Here is a 19413-nt window from a genome sequence, read left to right on the forward strand (position 1 = left end):
GCGTGTGCCATATATATCCCTTGTCCCTCAACTCGGCATCTTCCGGGTCGGGGGGACCCCAGCCCTCCCTCAGGGTTTGCACACCCCCGCCCTCTGGCTTCTGTGGATCTGAAACCTGTCCCTCCCCAGGCTGTATGGGGGGGATCAAGTGCTGGACAGGAGGCCTGGGGGATGCTGGGGAGAGAGGGACCCTCTGCCTGAGAAAACACACATCCACATGCAAAGAACATGTTTCCACTCAGAGAAATGTGTCCTGGACCATGGGAAAATAAGTTTCCTGGCAGCACCGGGGCCGCGGGGACCTCCTCCCCCCCTGGCAGGAGCTCTGTGTCTGTCGTTGGTGGAAGGCGAGGGCCTCCCTGGGAGAAGCGCTTCATCTGACTTGTGCCGCAGAGGGAGAAACATGCTTTGCTGGTGCGGGATGGGAGGGGGGGCAGGGCCTGAGATCTCCTCGCGGCTCCCCAGGAATCACCCCTGTGTGGTCTGGTGGCCAAGGGTCACTGTATGTGAACATATCACTTCCAGGGTCTCCAGGGAGTGGGAGGGGGAGGGGGAGAAGGCATGAGGGAAGAGGATTCTGGGGTACAAATCCCCGCAGAAATTCTTCGAGGGGGCCAACATGTGTCCAGGGCGGCAAAAAAAAAAAAAAAAAAGCCTCACCCTGCACATGGGAAAACACCCCCTCGCGAGGAAAGCACTCCTCCACGTGGGAAGAGACTTCCACATTTCCACACACCGCAGACTGGTGTCCCAAAGGAGGGCAAAACCCAAACACCCCCCCCCGCCCCCAGCTGTTCAAAGGCCCTCGGTCCAGAGAAGAGAACGGGCCTCTCCGCATGGGAAAAAAGCGAGGAGAGTCCCAGGTCCACCTCGGCGCTGCGGGCCGACTCCACAGGAGGAAGGCCCGCAGCCAGGTCCTGCCGCCTGCCCGGCCGGCGGGGTGGCTGGGGAGGAGGGCCTCCCCAGCGCCCCCTATACCCGGGTGGTGGAGTGCGGGTGGGGCAGCGTGTTGTTGTGGCTGGCAGCGGTGGGGGGCGGCGCGGGGAAGGGCCCGAAGGGGTGGAGAGAAGGGGGCGGCGGCGGCGGGGGCGGCCCCAGGCCACTGGGCAGCAGGGTCAGGGGCCCGGGGGCCAGCAGAGGCACGTCGTCCGGGGCCCGGCGCAGCGCCAGCGTGTAGTCGGGCGGGCAGGCGGGGCGCAGGGCCTCGGCGGGGTCCGCCCCGACGCCGCCGCCGCGCTTGAGCTGCAGCGACACCAGCTCCTCCTCCGGGGGCAGCTCGCGGCCGGCGGCGGGGAGCAGGGGGCCCCCGCCGGGCACGCCCGAGCCCGAGCCGCCGGGGGGGCTGAGCCGCCGGCACCGCAGCTCCTGCCGCCGGTCCCGCTTGTAGTAGAGGGCGGCGAAGGCCAGGATGTTGAGGAAGAGCAGCGAGGCGCCCACGGCCACCGTGACGCTGAGCTCCGTCGAGTAGTCCCGCGAGTCCCCGGGGAAGCGGTCGTAGGCGCGCGGGCCCGGCTCGGGCTCCGGCTCGGGCGGCGCGGTGGCGGGCGGCGGCGGGCGGCGCGTGCCCGGGGCCCCCGCGGGCGGGCGCGGCGGCCAGCGCGTGGCGTAGGGCGGCTGGCGCGTGGTGGTGGTGAAGAGCTCGGTGTGCAGGTTGTGCAGGTGGGGCACGAGCTCCAGCCAGAAGGCCACCTTGTTGGCGCGGTAGTTGTCGCGCACGCGCGGCTTCAGGCCGATGTGCAGGTACTGCTTCTCTTTGCTGTGGAACTTGCTCCACACCACCTCCTCGAAGCGGTTGGGCTTGGTGTGGATGAACTTGGTGTCCTGTGGCACCGGCTGGTTGGGGTCACTGTGGGCACAGGAGGGCAAGGAGAGGGGCGTGAGGCGAGGCTCGGGCTGCCCCCGAGGGACAGAGAGGCGGAGCCGGGCCTGGAGCGCAGAGGAGCTGCCCGAGAGGCGAAGAGGGCTGATGGCGACAGGTCAGCAGAGACCGAGAAACAGAAGCCCGTGGGAAGCAGGAGCTGAGGCTGCGCTAGAGACAGAAATGCAGAGACACGAGCCGCGCCGGGCGGGCGTGGGGGCGCGCGCTCGTCATCCCAGCTTTGGGGAGGCTGAGGCAGGAGGATCGCGGGTTCGCGGACAGCCTCAGCTACCGAGTGAGGCCCTCTGCAACTCAGTGAGACCTTGTTTCAAAATAAAGAATAAAAAATATAAGGCCGGGCGTGGTGGCCCACGCTTGTAATCCCCCCCTCCCCCCGCGCGCGGGATCGCACAGGTTCGAAGCCAGCCTCAGCTACTTAGTGAGACCCTGTTTCCAAATAAAAAAATATATATATATATATTTAAAAAGGTCTGGGAGTATAGCCCGGAGGTAGAAAGCCTCTGGGTTCCACCCTCAGTACCACCATAAAAGAATTAAAAAATAGGGCTTGGGGGGGGGGTAGCTCGGAGGTAGAATGCTCCTGGGTTCCATCCCTAGTAACACACACACACACACACACACACACACACGCGCGCGCAGAGACAAAAACACAAGAGAGACAGCCAGAGACAGAGAGGCAGTCAGGGCAAAAGCAGCCAACAGCAAAAAGGAAACACCAAAGATCAAAGAAAGCAGAGGAGCAGGGAGCAGTGGCACACTCCTGTAACACCAGCGCTTCAGAGGCTGAGGCAGGAGGGTTGCAAGTTTGAGGCCAGCCTGGGAAACCTAACAGGACCCTGGCTCAAGATATTTTATTTTTTCTTTTATTCTGTGCAGTACTGAGGATTAAACCCAGGAGCATTCTACCTCCAAGCTACACTCCACCTCGCAGCCCTATTTTTTCTTTCTTTTTTTTTTTTTTTTTACTTTTGAAATAGGATCTCACTAAGTTGTGGAAGGCCTCACTAAGTTAGATGAGGGCCGGGTGTGGTGGCGCACGCTTGTAATCCCAGCATTCGGGAGGCTGAGACCTGGAGGATCACGGTTCGTGGACAGCCTCAGCTACTTAGTGAGGCCCTCTGCAACTCAGTGAGACCCGGTTTCAAAATAAAGAATAAAAAGTAGGGCAAGGGGTATAGCTCGGAGTTCAAATGCCCCTGGGTTCCATCTCCAGACCCGCAAAAAAAAAAAAAAAAAAAAAAAAAAAAGTTAGATGAGGCTGGCCACGAACCTGTGATCTTTCTGTCTTAGCCTCCCAAGTACTGGTATTACAAGTGTCACTACGGCCAGCAAAATAAAATTAATTAATTGTGTGTGTGTGTGTGTGTGTGTGTGTGTTGCTAGGGATTCAACCCAGGGCATTCTATCTCTGAGCTACACCACCAGTTTGATTTTTTATTCTCTCTCTTTTTTTTTTTTTTTTGTGGTCCTGGGGGTGGAACCCAGGGGCTTTTCTATCCCAGGCTATACTCCCAGACCTATTTTATACTTTATTTGGAAACAGGGTCTCACTAAGTTGCTGAGAGCCTCACTAAGTAGCTGAGGCAGGCTTCAAACCTGTGCAATCTTCCTGTCTCAGCCTCCCAAGATTACAAGCGTGCCAGGCGTGGTGGCGCACACTTGTAATCCCTGCGCTTGGGAGGCTGAGACAGGAGGATTGCGCAGGTTCAAAGCCAGCCTCAGCTACTTAGTGAGGCTCGGAGGTAGAAAGCCTCTGGGTTTCACCCCTAGTACCACCGGGGGGGGGGGGGAATTACAAGCTTGAGCCCCACCATGCCCGACTTTTATTCTTTTTTTTTCTTGGTACTGGGGATGGAACCCAGGGACATTCTACCTCTGAGCTACACCCCCACTCCTATTTTTCATAGTTTATTTTGAAACAGGGTCTTACTGAGTTGCAAAGGGCCTCACTAAGTAGCTGAGGCTGGCCCCAAACTGCAACCCTCCTGTTTCTGCCTCTCAAATGCTAGGATTACAAGTGTGTGCCACCATGCCTGGCTTTTTATTCTTTATTTTGAAATGGTCTCACCAAGTTTCATAGGGCCTCAATAAGTAGCACAAGTCTGGTCTCAAACCTGTGATCCTCCTGTCTCAGACTTCCAAGTACTAGGATTACAAGTGTGTGCCACCATACCCCATTCATTTATTATATATATCTATATCTATATCTATCTATCTATCTATCTATCTATATTGGTACTGGGGATGGAACCCAGGGGGTTTCTACCTCTGGGCTACACTCTCAGACCTATTTTATATTTTATTTGGAAACAGCGTCTCACTAAGTTGCTGAGAGCCTCACTAAGTAGCTGAGGCTGGCTTCGAACCTGTGCGATCCTCCTGTCTCAGCCTCCCAAGCGCGGGGATTACAAGCGTGGCCACCACGCCCGGCTCTTATTACTATTCTTTATGCAGTACTGGACATTGGACTCAGGGGCACTCTACCACTGAACTACACCTCCAGCCCTTTTTGCTTTTGGAGACAGAGTCACACTAAATTGCCCAGGCTGGCCTCGAATTTGTGACCCTCCTGCCTCAGCCTCCCAAGCCACTAAAATTATAAGCATGTGCCACTGCAGTCAGCTTTAAAATAAAATTTAAAAGCATTGGGGGCTGGGTGTGTGAAACACACTTGTAATCCCAGTACTTGGGAGGCTGAGACAGGAGGATTGCAAGTTCAAGACCAGCCTTAGCTCCTTAGTGAGGCTCTCAGCAACTTAGTGAGACCCTGTTTCCAAATAAAGCATAAAACAGGTCTGGGAGTATAGCCTGGGATAGAAAAGCCCCTGGGTTCCACCTCCGGTACCACAAAAAAAAAAAAAAAAAAAAAAAGGCTGGGAGCCAGGTGTGGTAGCACACACATGTAATCCCAGTACTTAGGAGGCTGAGACAGGAGGATCACACAGGTTCGAAGCCAGCCTCAGTTACTTAGTGAGGTTCTCAACAACTTAGTGAGACCCTGTTTCCAAATAAAATACAAACTAGGTCTCAGAGTATAGCCCAGAGGTAGAAGGCCTCTGGGTTCCATCCCTAGTACAAAAAAAAAATAATAAGATAAAATAAATAAATAGGGCTGGGGATGTAGATCAGAGGTAGAATATTCAATCTCCAGTACAAAAAAAAAAAAAAAGCACGGGAGGGCTGCAGGTTCCTTTACAGCCTCAGCAACTATGAGAAGCCCACTGCAACTGGGACTTTGTTTCTTTTTCTATTGTTAGATCCACTGATATAACTTTCTTTCTTTCTTTCTTCTTTTTTTTTTTTTTTTTTCCAGTACTAGGGATGGAACCCAAGGGCATTACACCTCCAAGATACACCCCCAGCCCTATTTGTTTTTTTTTTTTTTTTGGTACTGGGGATTAAGCCCCTGGGTATTCTACCTTTGAGCTGCACCCCGACCCTATGTTTATTCTTTATTTTGAAACAGGGTCTCACTAAGTTTCTGAGTTTGGCTGCAAACCTGAGATCCTCCCGTCTCAGCCTCCCAAGTACTGGAATTGCAAGCATGTGCCACCACAACTAGCTAACCTTGTTTCAAAATAAAAATAAAATAGATCTGGCTTGTAGCCTAGAGATAGAATGCCTCTGGGTTCAATCCCCAGCACTGGAAGAAAGAAAAAAGGTGCTGGGAACACAGCTCAGTGGTAGTGCTTTCTTGCCCAGCTTGTGCGAAGTCCTGGATTCAATTCCCAGTATCAAAAAATGGGAGGGGAAGGAAGAGGAAGAGATGTTGAAGTATTTCAGGAGAGAAGCAGGTACGACAGACAGACACTTACATACTTGGACAAAGACCAGAACAGAGCGGAGTACTTGGGGAAGGAGGAAGAAGAGACAGACGCCAAGCCAAAGCCACCAAGGGAACCCACTCCCAGAAAGGACAGGGGCTGCCGGGCGTGGTGGCGCACATGCTTGTAATCCCAGCATTCAGGAGGCTGAGACCAGAGGATCGCGGTTTGCGGACAGCCTCAGCTACTTAGTGAGGCCTTTTGCAACTCAGTGAGACCCGGTTTCAAAATAAAGAATAAGAAATAGGGCAGGGGGTGTAGCTCGGAGGTCAAATGCCCCTGGGCTCCATCCCCAGACCTGCCAAAAAAAAAAAAAAGAAAAGAAAGGACAGGGGCATCTCTAACGCTACTGAATCTCCAACCCTCAGCTCGGTGCTGGTGCCTGGTACAGAGGTGTTCTGCAGCGTCTGAGTTTCTTACTAGAGCAAGGAAAGACAAGAGCCAGCCTCCCTGGAAGAATGGCAGCTGCATGGAGGAGGGACGGAAACAGGGCCAGCCGAGGACAGTGAGGTGCCCCAGCCTGCAGGGTGCCCCACCCAGCCCCACCAGCCCCTCTGGCCCTCACCCAGTCTTGGCGAAGTTGGTCCAGTAGGTCATGACCACTGCGCTGAGCATGACATCATTCTTGGAGAAGTTGCAGGGGAAGAGGTCGGTGGCACCCACCATGGGCACACCAAAGACATAGGGCAACTCGTCCCCGTGCGCCGCATCGGCCCACTCTGGCCGGCCCTCGGCCTGGCAGTGGTGGTAGAAGGTGTAAAAGTAGACCGGAGACTGGTAGTCGGCGTGCAGCTTGGCAGTGGCCACGGCTGGGGCTACCCACTGGTGGTCAGTAAAGAGAGCTAGCAGGGTCTTCCGCCGCATCTCGCCGTTGTCCCGGTCAGCCCAGTCCGTGTACATGAACTTGATGGTCTCCCGCAGCACGTCCTTGCCTTCTGGGTAGCCGTACAAGTTGTCCACAAAGTTGGAGATGGTGAAGTCGAAGGCGCTGGCGGACACGCCGTCCTCACTCTCCGCGGAGTCCTCCACGAACTTGAGGCCCTCTCCCTGATTGACGCCGATGAGCATGTCATAGTTGAGGAATTCTCCCTGCTGCATGAGGATCTCAGGGTCATCGGGGACTACGTCGCCATCCACCACGGGCCCGAAGGCGATGTGGTAGCTGGGGAGAAGGGGACAGGGTCTCGGCATCTGCTCCCTGGCCTCCTCACACTGTGGCTCACCCAGCCCACCTGCAGGTGCCTCTCTCTGCCTGGAAGACCCTTCTCCCCTACGTGAAGACCTGGAGTCCTGCGTGGCACACCAGAAGTCTACCTGAAGCACTTCCTGGCACCCTGTGCTCATCTGCAATATAATCACATCCATGGGGGAAGGCCACAAAGAAGAGACCGCTAAGCCGGGCGTGGTGGCGCACGCCAGTAATCCCAACATTTGGGAGGCTGAGACAGGAGGATCGCGGTTCAAGGACAGCCTCAGCTACTTAATAAGGCCCTTTGCAACTCAGTGAGACCCTGTTTCCAAATAAAGAATAAAAAATAGGGCTGGGAGTGTTGCTCGGAGGTAGAATGCCCCTGGGTTCCATCCCCAGTACCACATTAAAAACAAAACAAAACAAAACAAAAACACTGGAGGAGCCTGAAGCCTCAGTCTCTTTGCGCAGCGGAATGCCCATAGGCGCCTCTCACCTCAACCCTAACCTCCTTGGAACCAGCAAGGAGAGTCAAGGCCAGGACCCGGCCCTCTCCCACCCCCATACCGGGCCGGCTGAACGTCCTGGTCCACCAGCTCCCGTGAGGGTTTCCGGCGCAGACACTCCACGGCTTCGGCGCTGTCCTCCCGGTCACAGCCCACCTTGGCTGCCAACAGCCGCGTGTACTTGAGTGGCTGGTAGTTGACGGACCAGCTGGAAATGGCGGTGCCACTCTGGGCAATGGCCTTCTGGAACAGCCCTGGTGGGACGGGAAGCGACCTCGAGCTAGGCTGTGTCAGCCGCAGGGAGAAGGGGTAGGATCGGGGGCCGCAGGAGGGGCAAGGCAGGACAGGGAGGCTGCCGGTACCTTCCGAATGGTGGGAGAGGATCAGCAGATTGACACAGGAGGCCCCTGCCCCAGATCCAAAGATGGTGATGCGTTCTGGGTCGCCCCCAAAATGGGCAATGTTTTCACTGAGCCAGCGCAGGGCCTGGATCTGGTCCAGGAGCCCGTAGTTGCCTTTTGCAGCCTGATCCCCGGTGCTGAGAAAACCTGGGGGTAGAAGAAAAGGGGCTCCCTGAAGGGGTCACAGCACCTTGGTTCCCTTTCTGAGCATCTCAGTTCAGCCCAAAGCCATTCTGCTGGGGTTAGAGGAACTCTGTCCACCAGGCCTGCCTCCCGGGCTCCACCCCCCCAGAGATGGCTGCCCAACCTCACCGAGTACCCCAAGACGGTAGTTGAGTGTAGCTACGATGACATTGCCATAGGCGGCCAGAACCGAGCCGTCGAACATGTTCCCGGTGCCCTCCATGTAGGAGCCGCCGTGTAGAAACAGCATCACAGGCTTCTTCCCCGAGTCCCGGATATCTGCGTGAGGAGGGGCAGCAAGGTGGGCCAGGGGATTGGGGACAAGGATACAGTCAGACCAGAAGCAGCACTGCCCAGCTCCCGGGCCTGCTGAGGACCAGCCGGGAGCTCAGGGGACTGGTCACTCCCATCCCTGGGGGGCAAGACCGGATTCCCCTTCCTCCCCCACAGCTTGCCCTGGAGGAAGGTCCCTCACTGCCCCGGCCAGCCTGTCCCAGGAACTTGTCCAAATGCTGGGCAGACCTTCCCAGAAGCTCAACAGAGGCCAGGGGTCGGAGGCAGCCCTGCTCAGGGCGTCTGCTGGACCCAGGGACCCTCTCCCCACACAGCAGATCTCCCTCCTACTCCTGGAAGGAGCTTGGTGAGGCTGGAACTACGGCTGGAGGCACTGGGAGGGTCCGGGCATTTTCTCAGAGTCAGGCCTTGGGCCTCGGCTCCACATGGCACCCTGGTCTGTGGGTGAGGGGATGCCAGGCCCAAGGGTCCCTGGGGGCTTGGTCTCCTCCCCGCCCTAATTCCTTTCTAGGTCACCTCCCCAGTTGCCATGGCAACCCCCAGCCTAATTACTGTGGCAGGAGGAGGCAGGGTGGGAAAGAGCCTGCCTGATGACGCCAAGGTGCAGCTCTGGGTCTTGGACATCCACAAACTGGACCCTTTTCTTGACACACCCCAAAGGCATCCCTTAATCACTGCCATGTGCAGCAGGCCCTTGGACACACTCTGGACCAGACTGAGAGTTGGAAGGGGGTGGGAGCCCAAGGGGGCTTGCCAGGGTCCCCAAGGCTATGGTCCCCTCCCCTGCAGCTGCCCCACGACTTGGCACAGTGCCAGGGCTGGGTCACCTCTGGCCCGCAGCCCTCCTCTTTCTTAATACCTGATGGCTTGCCTGGGTACTCAGCTAACAGGAGCCAGGCCTGGGCCCTCACAGCTGGTCCCCACCTCACTTATCCTGGTAGAAACTCTCTTCCTGCCAGAGGTCAGCCTGCAGGCCACTAGGAAGATCCCCTCCACCTTCCCAGTCAGCTTCCTGCCTCCAGTTCTCAGGCCTTCTCTCTAGGCTCCTAGCTTCTTCATCCAGAGCTCCCAGGCAGCGTCCTCCTTGTGTCCACCCTAAACTGTTCTTCCCTTCTTCCTGACTTCCAGCGTCAGCCTGAAATCTCCTTCCCTCCGCGGTCCTTTCCTACTTGTCTCAGGTTCTCCCACACACGCTTCCCCCACCCCTCACCCAGTGTGGGGGGAGGGGAGTCAGAAAGGGAAGGAGCAGGAAGAGGGGCTGGGGCAACAAGAATTCAAAACCAACAACAACAACAAAAAAACCAGGATCAAGAAAGAAGAAAGAAAGAAGAAGAAGAAGAAAAAAAAAAACAACAACAACAACCAAAAAGCAAGAAGCTCTTGGGGCAGATTCAACAAGAAAAGAAAAAAAAAAGAAAAAAGAAAAACCAAAAAGCTCCATTTTGGAAAAAAAGAAAAAAAAGAAAAAAATACTTTGCATTTTTTTTTCTTCAAAATTTTGTGGTGAAACTTCAAGATATTGGGCCCTGTTTTCAAAAATTTCCAAATTCTTTGATTCATGTCAACTATTTGCATTTTCTGTGTATCTAGGCTTTTGGAAATTATAGCAGGTTTCTGATGTTTCAATTGGGTCATCAATTTGCCAACTTTAATTTTTTCTCAAATATTGTTTTGCTCCAAATTAAAATAATTTTTTTTTCAAATGGTACATTTCACAAGTCTCAGAACAGTCCAAATTTCTTTCAAACTCGAAACAATTTATCCAATTCTTTGTATTTTTTTTTTGACATTCCAATTTCTTTTTTCCACCTCATGGTCATCATAGTTTGCTTTTTTTTTTTTTTTTTTTTTGCAGGTTTTCTAGTGGGTCCAACATTGTTCGTATTTTGTTTGAAGTTTTCATAATTCTTTTTTTCAATTATTAACATTTTTTCTTTTCTTTTCTTTTTCTGTTTTTAGTTGGGAGAACGACTGAGGGGCCTTGAGGGCTGTGGGGACATTTAGTCTGGGGCAGGCCGTGAACGTCCTCTTATAAGCAAACACATGCAGCAGCGGGATTTTTAAATCTACCTGTGTCTGGCGGATTGAGCGACGCCTCGTCACGTTTTTTTGTGAGCGGACCTAAGACCGGGAACACAAAACAGAGAAAAAAGGACAATTTTGTGGGGAAAGATGGGGGGTCGGGGAGAGGTGGTGGATGGGGAGGGGAGGAGAGAAAGCAGAAAAGGGGAGGGTGGGGAGAGGCAGAAAAAATAAGCCAAAAAAAGCAAAATTTGTTTGCAAGAAAAAGAAACCAAGAAAAGAGAAAAACGTTTCTACAACCCAATTTTGTTCCCCTCCCCGAAAAAGTCATGCCCCAAAGAAAAGATGGGTTTGGGGGGGTGGGGTGCCTGCGTGGGCTGAGGCCTGTCTTAAGACATATTATTATTGACTTGGCTGGAAAGGATTTGGCTTGTTGGTGTGTTTGCTAATTGCTGGAAATGAAGCGGTGTTAGAGGGGGGTGGGAGGGAAGGGGAGCCCCAGGAGACCAAGAACTGCTTTGCCACCAGGCCACCTCTCACGAAGGCCCCTTCAGGGCCAGCCAAGCACTGCCTGCTGCCCACTCGGGGTGTAGAGAGGAGAGGCTGTACAGAAAGGCCTCTGCTTTCCTCTGGACTGCTCTGGAGGGCAGAGGGCAGGATGGGGCTGGGGGCAGCCTGCCCCACAGCTCGCAGCCCCCAGGAGTCCTCAGCTCCCCACTGGAGGGCTGCGGGTAGGTCAACTAGGGCTGCCCGCCCGCCTGCCCAGCCTGTCCGGCCAGCATCACTCCTCCATCCACACTCACAGGCCTGGCTTCTCGTCCCATCTCCCCAGTGTGGGCAAAGCAGGGAAAGGGGTCATCAGGTCTTGCCCTCCAACTCATCCCTCCACAGTCCCGCCAACCTCGCCCTTTACCCAGGCCTCCTCTCCTCCCCCCAAAGTTATGAACTTCCCACCCCAGCCCCTGCTCCACTGCCAAAAAGCCCTCCTCCCTGCTCAGCACACAGGGAACCAGAAACATGGTGCCCTGAGCCGGCCTGGCACATAAGGTTCTCCGAGCAGGGGTTACTGGGAGGTACAAAGTGTGCCCAGTGTCAGGAAAGGCCCCAGACTGGGCCCAGCGATTGGCTCCAGGCTTATATCAGATTAGATTGGTCAGGAGAGAACTGAGTCCAGAGGTCTGGTGTGGGGGTGGGGCTGGGGGTCTCCAGGCTGACTGACTTTTCCTCAATGGACTGGGGAGTCTGCAAGGCCCAAGCTAGCTGAAAAACTCCTGAACGGCAGTGATGGCCCACAGGGACCCATTGGGAATAGGGCCTCTCTTTGTGAAAGGGTGCAGACGGGGCTGAAGTCAGCAGGGCCTGCCTGCACGTGAGAACACAGAGTGTGTGTGTGTGTGTGTACATGCGCGCATGCGCCTGAGTCAACTTCTTCTTCCCAGAGCTGGTGTGAATACTCAGTGAGATCACCTGAATGTGTCAGGCTCCAAGCAGGTGTGCAGTAAGCAATGGTTAAAAATACAGAAGGTGTGGGCACGGGTGGCGTGGGGGCAGGTGGCAGCTCACACAGAGGTGTTGGGGTGGACAGGCCAGTGGTGGGAAATGTTGAGTGTTTGCCACCAGAGGGTAATGAGATGCCCCCCAGAGGGGAACACGAACAGCCTGGATGGAAGTGTGAGGATGAGGGTGCTGAGAATCTGGATGATTCTGTGCACTGTGTGTGGGGCTGTCAGAAGGCACGTTTTACATGGAGCGGGGTAGCCAGGAGGGCTGGGCGCACCGCTGGAAAGAGGGCTAGATGTCGGGTGGGTTGTGCATATGGGAGGTACTGGGATGGAGGTGAGTGGTTGAGGTGTAAGAGTTGCTCTGTGACTGGGGCACAAGGTGTTGGAGTACTTGATCTGCACACAGCGGGTGTTGTTACCACCTGAGGTTCGGTGCAGATGATCTAGGTGGGAGGTGTGGTAAGTAACAGGTGCGGAATGTCGAGGGCCTTGGGGACTGTGTTGTGAGTAGCCTGCTGGAGCACACAGGTAGGTGCAGGGTCTTGGGTATAAGGTGTGTGTGTGCTCCCAGGACACACGATCTCTATCCAGGAATACTGGAGAACACGGGCCAGTGTGGGTGATGAGGGACTGTGTGCTCGGGAAGGCATTGGGATCCGTGACACGAGGGTCGCTGGAGCCCCTGGTCACTGTGTGGGACCACTGGAACATCATCTGTGTGTTGGGTAATTGAGACGCATAGTCTATTGTGACATTTAAGTACCTGGTGTGAGGGTGCTGGCGGTGCAGGGGTACACTAGGCATTCCCGAGTACTGAGGCCTGTGTATGCGGTTCTTGGAAACCTAGTGGGGGGCGGGTATGCAGCCGTGGATGGGCTCTGTGGAGGTGTTGGCATGTTTTAGAGTAATGAGATGGGGGTGTCAGAAGGGTAATGTGCAGATCGTCTGTCAAGAGTAGCTGGAATCTACCAATTTCCCTCTGTTGTAGACAGCTAGAAGGTGTTCTGATTAATTTTGGTATGTGGAAGGCTGGTGGGAGAACCATCTGGGGGTGTGTGCTGAGGCTATGAGCAGTCCTGTAGTGGTCAGGAGTTCAGTTCCAAGATCTGCACCCGAACAGCCGCACAGAGCCCCAGAGAATGTTCTGATGGGGACGGTGGGCTGCGCTGCAACTGGAGGTGCCCCTGGCGTGAAGCTCCTCTGATCCTTCAGGGGTACATAGGGATTTCTGCACAGCAGATAGAAATCCCCCAGAAGAGGAGGGGCTGAGCGCCACCATCAAGGGCACCCAACTCGGTGATGGAGAGATGCCTGTCCAGGCTGCCTGGGGTGAGAAGGGCGGGCAGGAAGAACCGACGCTGCCCTTGAGATGTGGATGCAGCAGCTAAAGTGAGTCTGCCGAGCCCAGGCCTGGAGGTGGGAGGCGAGGTGAGGCCGGAGGGGGCTCTGGGCAGGTAACCCGAGGCGTACCTGAGCACCCTGTGGCCATAAACTGGGATTATGTGGCTGACCATGTACCTCTTTGGGAAGAGGGTGGGTGAGCTAGCCTAGCACCTGCTCCCCTTAACTGTGGCTCCCTAGGGCACAGAGCACCTCTGAGCTGGCTGTGCCGCAGGATGCTCCGGGGACTACCTGGCAGGCACCCTTACCGTTCTCAGCGGGCTGCAGAGGCTGCAGGGCCTTCCTGGCCTCCCTGCTCAGAGGCCAGGAGCGGGACCAGCGCCTGAGGTCTGCGTGTGCGTTTGTGGGCTGAGCCCTCGGGGTGCCCGGCCTGGTGCCCGTGTCCTTACCGTCCTCGGTGGGCACGTAGAGGTTGAGGTACAGGCAGTCCTCGCTCTGGTTCTGCACGTAGGTGGCGGCCGCCTCCAGGTTGTCGGTGAACCACACAGGCAGCATGATGGCCGGCAGCGCCCCGTGCAGGTTCTGCGGGCAGGCGGGCGGCAGGGTGGTGGCGTTGCGCACGCCGGGCCAGGAGGCGGGTGCCTCAGGCGGCTGGAAGCGACGGGCGCCCAGGGGCGGCGTGGCGTAGGGCACGCCCAAGAACTGCACGACCGGACCCAGGATCTCGTTGTTGAGCTCGCGCCGCACACCGCGCACTCGCCCGTAGGCGGTGTTCACCACTGGGAAGCGCTCCTCCCCGAGGCTGCCGAGGCCCGGGCCCGGGCCGCCCGGGGCGCCGCCGCCGGGACCCCCGCCCCCCCGCTGAGCCCCCGCCAGCCCCACCAGACACAGCGCCAGGAGCCACATGCTGATCGGGGGACCCCCCCCCTCCCCGGGACCCCCCCCCTCGGAGAGAGAGAGAAGGGGGGGGAGAGGGAGGGAGGCCCCCCTCGCCCCAGGAGGGAGGAGGGGGCGGGGAGAGGAGGGAGGAGGGGGGCGGGGCGGGACCTGGGTTAGACGGGACAGGGAAGGGTTCTGTTCCTCTCCATGGAGGGGGCAAGGGGTGGGGAAGGAGGTGGGAGAAGGTGAAGGCAGGCCCGACCTGCGGGAGGCAAAGCCGGAGGGACAGGGCGTGCGAGATACAGACAGACAGAAAGTACGGAGGAGCGGTGGAAGAAGGAAAGGGAAATTGGACGGGGCAGATGGGAAGGAGCGGGGAAACAGAAGAGACAAGTGGTTAGTGACTTGGATTTCAGACCAAGTTGACCCCCTTCTCCCACCCACAGGCCCCCTGAGACACCCCCCCCCAGTAACCCTCCTCCCCTCAACAGGAACCCGGGCTGGGGTGGGGTCGGATGAGGCAGAAACGTCCTGGACAGAGTCACCGCCTCAGACCCAGCACACCCCGTTAGAACCTCTATCCCTCCCGGGCAGGCTCTCCCCGGGGACTCAGGAGTCCCAGTCCCCACCTCCCTAGGAGGGAATGAGAGAGACAAGGAAGAGAAAATAAAAATACCAAGTCATTAATTAGCAGGAAGTGGCGGGTTTGTTTATACGTGTTAATTACTCCGAGCTGTAATTTCATGGCGCTGAACCCCCACCCCAGGCCAGACTTAGGCCTTTCTTGGGACTGTAAAAGCTTGGCACCTTCTTTCTCTCCTTCGACATACCATTCCCTAAGGATTTGTGGGGCCCCAGCCTTTTCTCCCCAGGCCCTTCCATTTCCTCCCTCAAAAGTTGGGGTGCCTCAAGGCAGGGGTTAGAGTAGGGAGGTGGTGCTGGAGGGGCAAATCCGGGGACAGATGCGTGATCCTGCAGCCGGTTGCTGGGCGACGGGATGCTGCCCCGCAATGTTACCTCGGCAACGGGCTGCAGCTTTAACCCTGGAGGGGGTGTCTGGAGGAAGAGGGGAAGGGGCTGGCTTGGTTGTAGGGTCCATTCAGGGCATGAGAGGGAGGGCAGAGGCACGAATCAGAATGCTAGCTTCCCCCAATCATAGCATAGATGGAGAAGTATGTATGGTGGAGGGGAAGGGGAATCTGGGGGCATGAGGAACCCTAAAAGATCCGCCTCTTGCCCCCTTTGCTAGCCAATCAGAGCCTAGCCCTAGTGACCAGGCCTCTGTCTGGAGAGAAAGGGTGCTGAGGTGGCTTGGGGAGGCACCGAATGAGCCTACTGACCTCCCCCTCCCACAACTCTACACAGCCTCGGCCCCCAGACACCTCTTCTTTGCAGGGCGTTATGACCTATGTCCCGGGGGCAAACCTCGGCTTTCTATTCATCCCATGCACTCACCTCCCCTTCCCCTTGCCAGCCCCCACCGTTGCTGCTCTGAGGCCTGGGTACTCAGGGAAGGAAGCAGGTGGTGGGACTAGGGAGGAGATGGGATCCAAGGGGCAGATCCCTGTCGTTTCAGCAAGGCCCCCTGCCCCTCCACCAGCCGCCAGAGCTGTTTGCTGACACGGGGTTTTCAGAGCCAGGCGCCAGCCCGCGGGTGGCTCTCTGCAGGTGTCAATTTATTCCAGAGATGAGGACACAGGAATCCTTACCACTCACACCCAGCCATGCCCTCCCCCTCTTCAGAGCCTCTTAAGCTCTGTTCCCCCATCATCTGGAGAGGGCTTGGGGTTGGTTCCCCCAGAATTTCCTCTTCCTGTGCCAGGCTAGGTCCAGCCACCATGGCCTTGGTGCCCCCTCCCTCTTCCCCCACCGCAGTCTGCAGGTCACCCCCTCTCCCTTAGGGTACTTTGGACCCTGGCCTCCTCCCCTCCAACCAGCTTCTCTCCCTTCTTCCCTCCCACTGGAGCGCCCCCCTCCCCAGCCTCCCTGGGAGCGTCTTCCCTTGTCTCTTCCAGCTTGCTCCAGCTCTTGCCTGGAGTCTCTTGCCCCTCCGTCTTTTTTTTTCTTTTTTCATTTCTCTCTTCTGTATCTCTCTCTCCTTGGTGGTTCTCATATTTCTCTCTCCTCTAAATACCTTTCCCCAATTTCCTCTCCCAAGCTCGTGCTCTCTCCTGCCTCCCCTATCTCTGTCTCCCCCATTTTCTCTCATCTCTGTCTGCCACATCTTGCTCCCCCTCCTTCTTCCCATCCCTCTGCCTCTCTCTCTCCATTCCAGCCCAGGCCTGACTCCCCAGCCGGGGAGAGTTGAGGGACGGGGGCTCAGGCCGCAGCCCCCCCCCCTTCCCGCAGTGGGGAAAATGGCTTGGCCGGGAAGGGGAGAAGGAGGGGGAGGGGGAGATGGGAACACACGGGGTCTGTGGGCCCATTCAAAGGATCATTCATGGACTGGAGAGAGGCAGAGACAAAGAGACCAAGACGCAGAGACACGGCGAGAGCATCCCTAGGCGGAGACACGCAGACAGAGCAGGCTGAGGGAAACCAGGCGCAGGGAGGGAGATGGGGAGAGGGAGACCCCAGTGGACCGCCGCGCAGCCCCCTCCACCCAGCCTGGCTTAGCTCCTACCTGGCTCAGCCCTGGGGCCGTGGTGCCTCCATCCAGGGCTCCAAGTGGGGGGCGGACGGGCTTCGGGAGGGGGGCGGCGGCCTCTGAGCCCCCGCGGCCCCGCAGGCCCAGCCCCCGCCCGCAGCGCCTCACCCGGCGGGGGAGGGGGATCGCCCCAGCCCCGGGGGGCGGGGCCGGGATCCAGTCGATCCCCGGGAAAGGGAGAGCTAGGGTATGGGGTCAGAGAGAGCCCGAGAACTGGGAACCCCGCAGTGGGGACGGCAGAGCAAGGAGGCAACGGGACAGGAATGGATTGGAGATCCACTGGCTCGGTGGGCTGGCTTCAAGGGACCACAAGGCGGTCCGGACGGAAGATCCTAAGGGATCGGGTGCTGAAGGAGGAGTCCCCGGCAACCCCCAGGGGCCCGGGGCCCCGGAGCGCAGGATCCGCGGTGCAGGGGCAGGGATCCAGCCGGAATCCTCAGGGAGGGGGAGGGATCTAGTCGATCCCGAGGGCGGGCAGAAGGGGGAGGTCCGGGGAGTCAGAGGAGGGCGGGAGCCCAGTCCCGAGCCTCGAGGCAGAGGTCGGTGCGGCTCCTAGGCGGAAAGGCGCGGGTGGGGGCAGGCTTCAGGGGACGCTCAGCAGCCGGGAGGCCCGGACTCCTGGCTCCGCGCGCCAGGGCCCGCCCGCCCCGCGTCCATCCGGCCCGAGAGTGATGATCCGCCGGCGGAGCAGCCGCAGCAGCCCCGCGCGTCACCGCGCGGCCGCCTCCCCCGCCCCCTGCCGAGAGAGCGGCGCACACCCCTCGCTCGCACCCGCCTGCCGCCCGCCCTCCGGAGTGTGGGGGGATTGGAGACGGTTGAAGGGGGTGGGAGTGGACAGACGGACGGATGGACGTAGCCAGCGAGGCAGGGAGGAGACATTCCCCCGGATCTCCCACCCTCGGGGTTCTCGGGGTCTAGGAAGGGGGAGAAGAGCCGAACTATAGGGGGCGGGGCATCACGAGAAAAGGTGGAGCCTAACAGACACGGGGGCGGGGCCACGTGGGAAGTGGGCGGTGTTTGGTAGCGATGGGTGGGGCTTAGGCATGCGTGGGGCCGCCTCTTTTAGGGAGTGGGTATGATTTGAAGCCGAACAGGAGGAGCCTATGGAGAAAGGGGCGGAAGTTTGCGTGGGGACCGGGATCTTCGGAAATTAGCTGGAGGTGGGGGGGGTTCGAAGAGGCGATCAACTTGGAAAGTGGGCCAATCCGTGACGCAAATCCTCTAGTCCCGCCCTCAACCCGCCTCCCCACTGCTCCTCTCCTGCGCTCCTAATTGGTTGTAGTTTCTCCGCCCGCCAGACGTCTTCGCCATTCAGCAGCGGTTTTACAAAGGCGTAAGTACCCGGGTGAGGACCGGGACGCTGAAATGAATACGGCCCTGATTGGGCACCTGTGGGCCTTATTTGCATGGACGATCGGCATTGGCCGGCCTTTTGAGCGGCCTGGGCGGTGTTCGCCCCGCGCGTGACCACCTACAGCCATGGCCGGGCTAGGGGCCGCTTTCCGCCGCCTTGGTGCCTTGTCTGGAGCTGGGGCCCTTGGCTTGGCCTCCTACGGGGCTCACGGTCAGGAGGCTGGGGTTGCAGAATCGCCTGTGCGGGGGCGACCTGTGGGGTCTGGAGCCAGGGCACAACCTATGGGCTTGACAGCCCGCAGTGCCCGAAACCTCTTAAAGTCCATCAGCGTGGCGAGGTGGCTCCCAATTCTGCCTGATGCGTGTTTCCACCAATCGAAAGCTTCCTGGGGGGGCGCCCTTTCTCACCAATGTCGACATGGGTCCTCCGGGATTCGGGACTGTCGGAGCTGGTGCTAGGGCTTGGTAACTTTTGCCTCTCCTCTCCACAGGCGCCCAGTTCCCGAATGCCTACGGGAAAGAGGTGAAGTAACTTCGCTGGGGCTCCCCGACCCACTGGTCTACGAAGGCACAATGTCTGGGGTCCCTTGAGGGAAGGAGGGGATGGCGAAGCGCGTGGGTGTTTGGAAGCAGCAAGCCTGCTATCCTGTAGCGTGGGTGGCCAAGGGAGCGTTAAGATGGGGCTTCAAGGGTGGTGGTAGAGGGTCTCGTGTGTCTGCACGACATCCCTTGCTCCTGTGTTGCTTAGGAAGTCTCCCCCACACCCCCGTGTCTCTTTTTCTTACAGCTCTTTGACAAAGCCAACAAACACCACTTCTTACACAGCCTGGCCCTATTAGGGGTCCCCCATTGCAGAAAGCCCCTCTGGGTAAATCTGTCCCCTGTCCAACCCTGACCAAGCGCCAAGCCATCCACTCCCTCAGCCTGCCCTGAACTCATAGCATGGATTGTGCTGGTTCTCTTGCAGGCCGGATTGCTGCTAGCCTCTGGAACCACGTTATTCTGCACCAGCTTTTACTACCAGGCTCTGAGCGGAGACACCAGCATCCAGATGTTGGGCCCAGTGGGTGGGAGCCTGCTAATCTTAGGCTGGCTTGCCTTGGCTCTTTGAGGTCTCTTTTGCTTAATTACTGGGCTTTCTGGGTACCTTTTTAGGAATTGGGGGAAAGAGAATTAAAAGAGAAATGTGTTGTAAACTCTGCAGTCTTTGTTCCTTTAACCTCTTGGAGAAGAAAGGGTACGGAGTCAACCTTTGAACTCCTTTTTCCTAACACTTATTAGAGGGTTTGTGTTCTGTGGATTCTGTTCTTGTCATTGTTAACTTGAATATATATATATATATATATATATATATATATATATATATATAATATTTTTGGTAGTGGGGATTGGG

The 19413-nt window shown here is 57.3% G+C and overlaps 2 protein-coding genes across 3 annotated transcripts; one reads left to right on the plus strand and one right to left on the minus strand.

Moving 5' to 3' along the window:
* Nucleotides 1–972: 972 nt before the first annotated feature.
* On the minus strand, nt 973–14047 carry NLGN2 (neuroligin 2; the record flags this gene model as incomplete). Of its 2 annotated transcripts, XM_080713085.1 has the most annotated exons (7): nt 973–1846; nt 6269–6865; nt 7460–7652; nt 7761–7946; nt 8112–8261; nt 10347–10397; nt 13591–14047. In XM_080713085.1, 7 exons carry the CDS (start codon nt 14045–14047, stop codon nt 973–975), a joined length of 2508 nt encoding a protein of 835 aa, XP_080569211.1. The 2 variants fall into 2 exon arrangements, with proteins under 2 accessions (XP_080569211.1, XP_080569212.1); XM_080713086.1 differs by lacking the exon at nt 10347–10397 and having other exon boundaries at nt 13591–13918.
* Nucleotides 14048–18118: 4071 nt separating this feature from the next.
* TMEM256 (transmembrane protein 256) lies at nt 18119–19131 on the plus strand (the record flags this gene model as incomplete). Its single annotated transcript, XM_080713144.1, has 4 exons — nt 18119–18231; nt 18512–18543; nt 18808–18888; nt 18988–19131. Exons 1-4 carry the CDS (start codon nt 18147–18149, stop codon nt 19129–19131), a joined length of 342 nt encoding a protein of 113 aa, XP_080569270.1. The 5' UTR covers nt 18119–18146.
* Nucleotides 19132–19413: the final 282 nt, after the last annotated feature.

Source organism: Muscardinus avellanarius (assembly GCF_963383645.1).
Source record: "Muscardinus avellanarius genome assembly, chromosome: 16".
Taxonomy (NCBI): Eukaryota; Metazoa; Chordata; class Mammalia; order Rodentia; family Gliridae; genus Muscardinus; species Muscardinus avellanarius.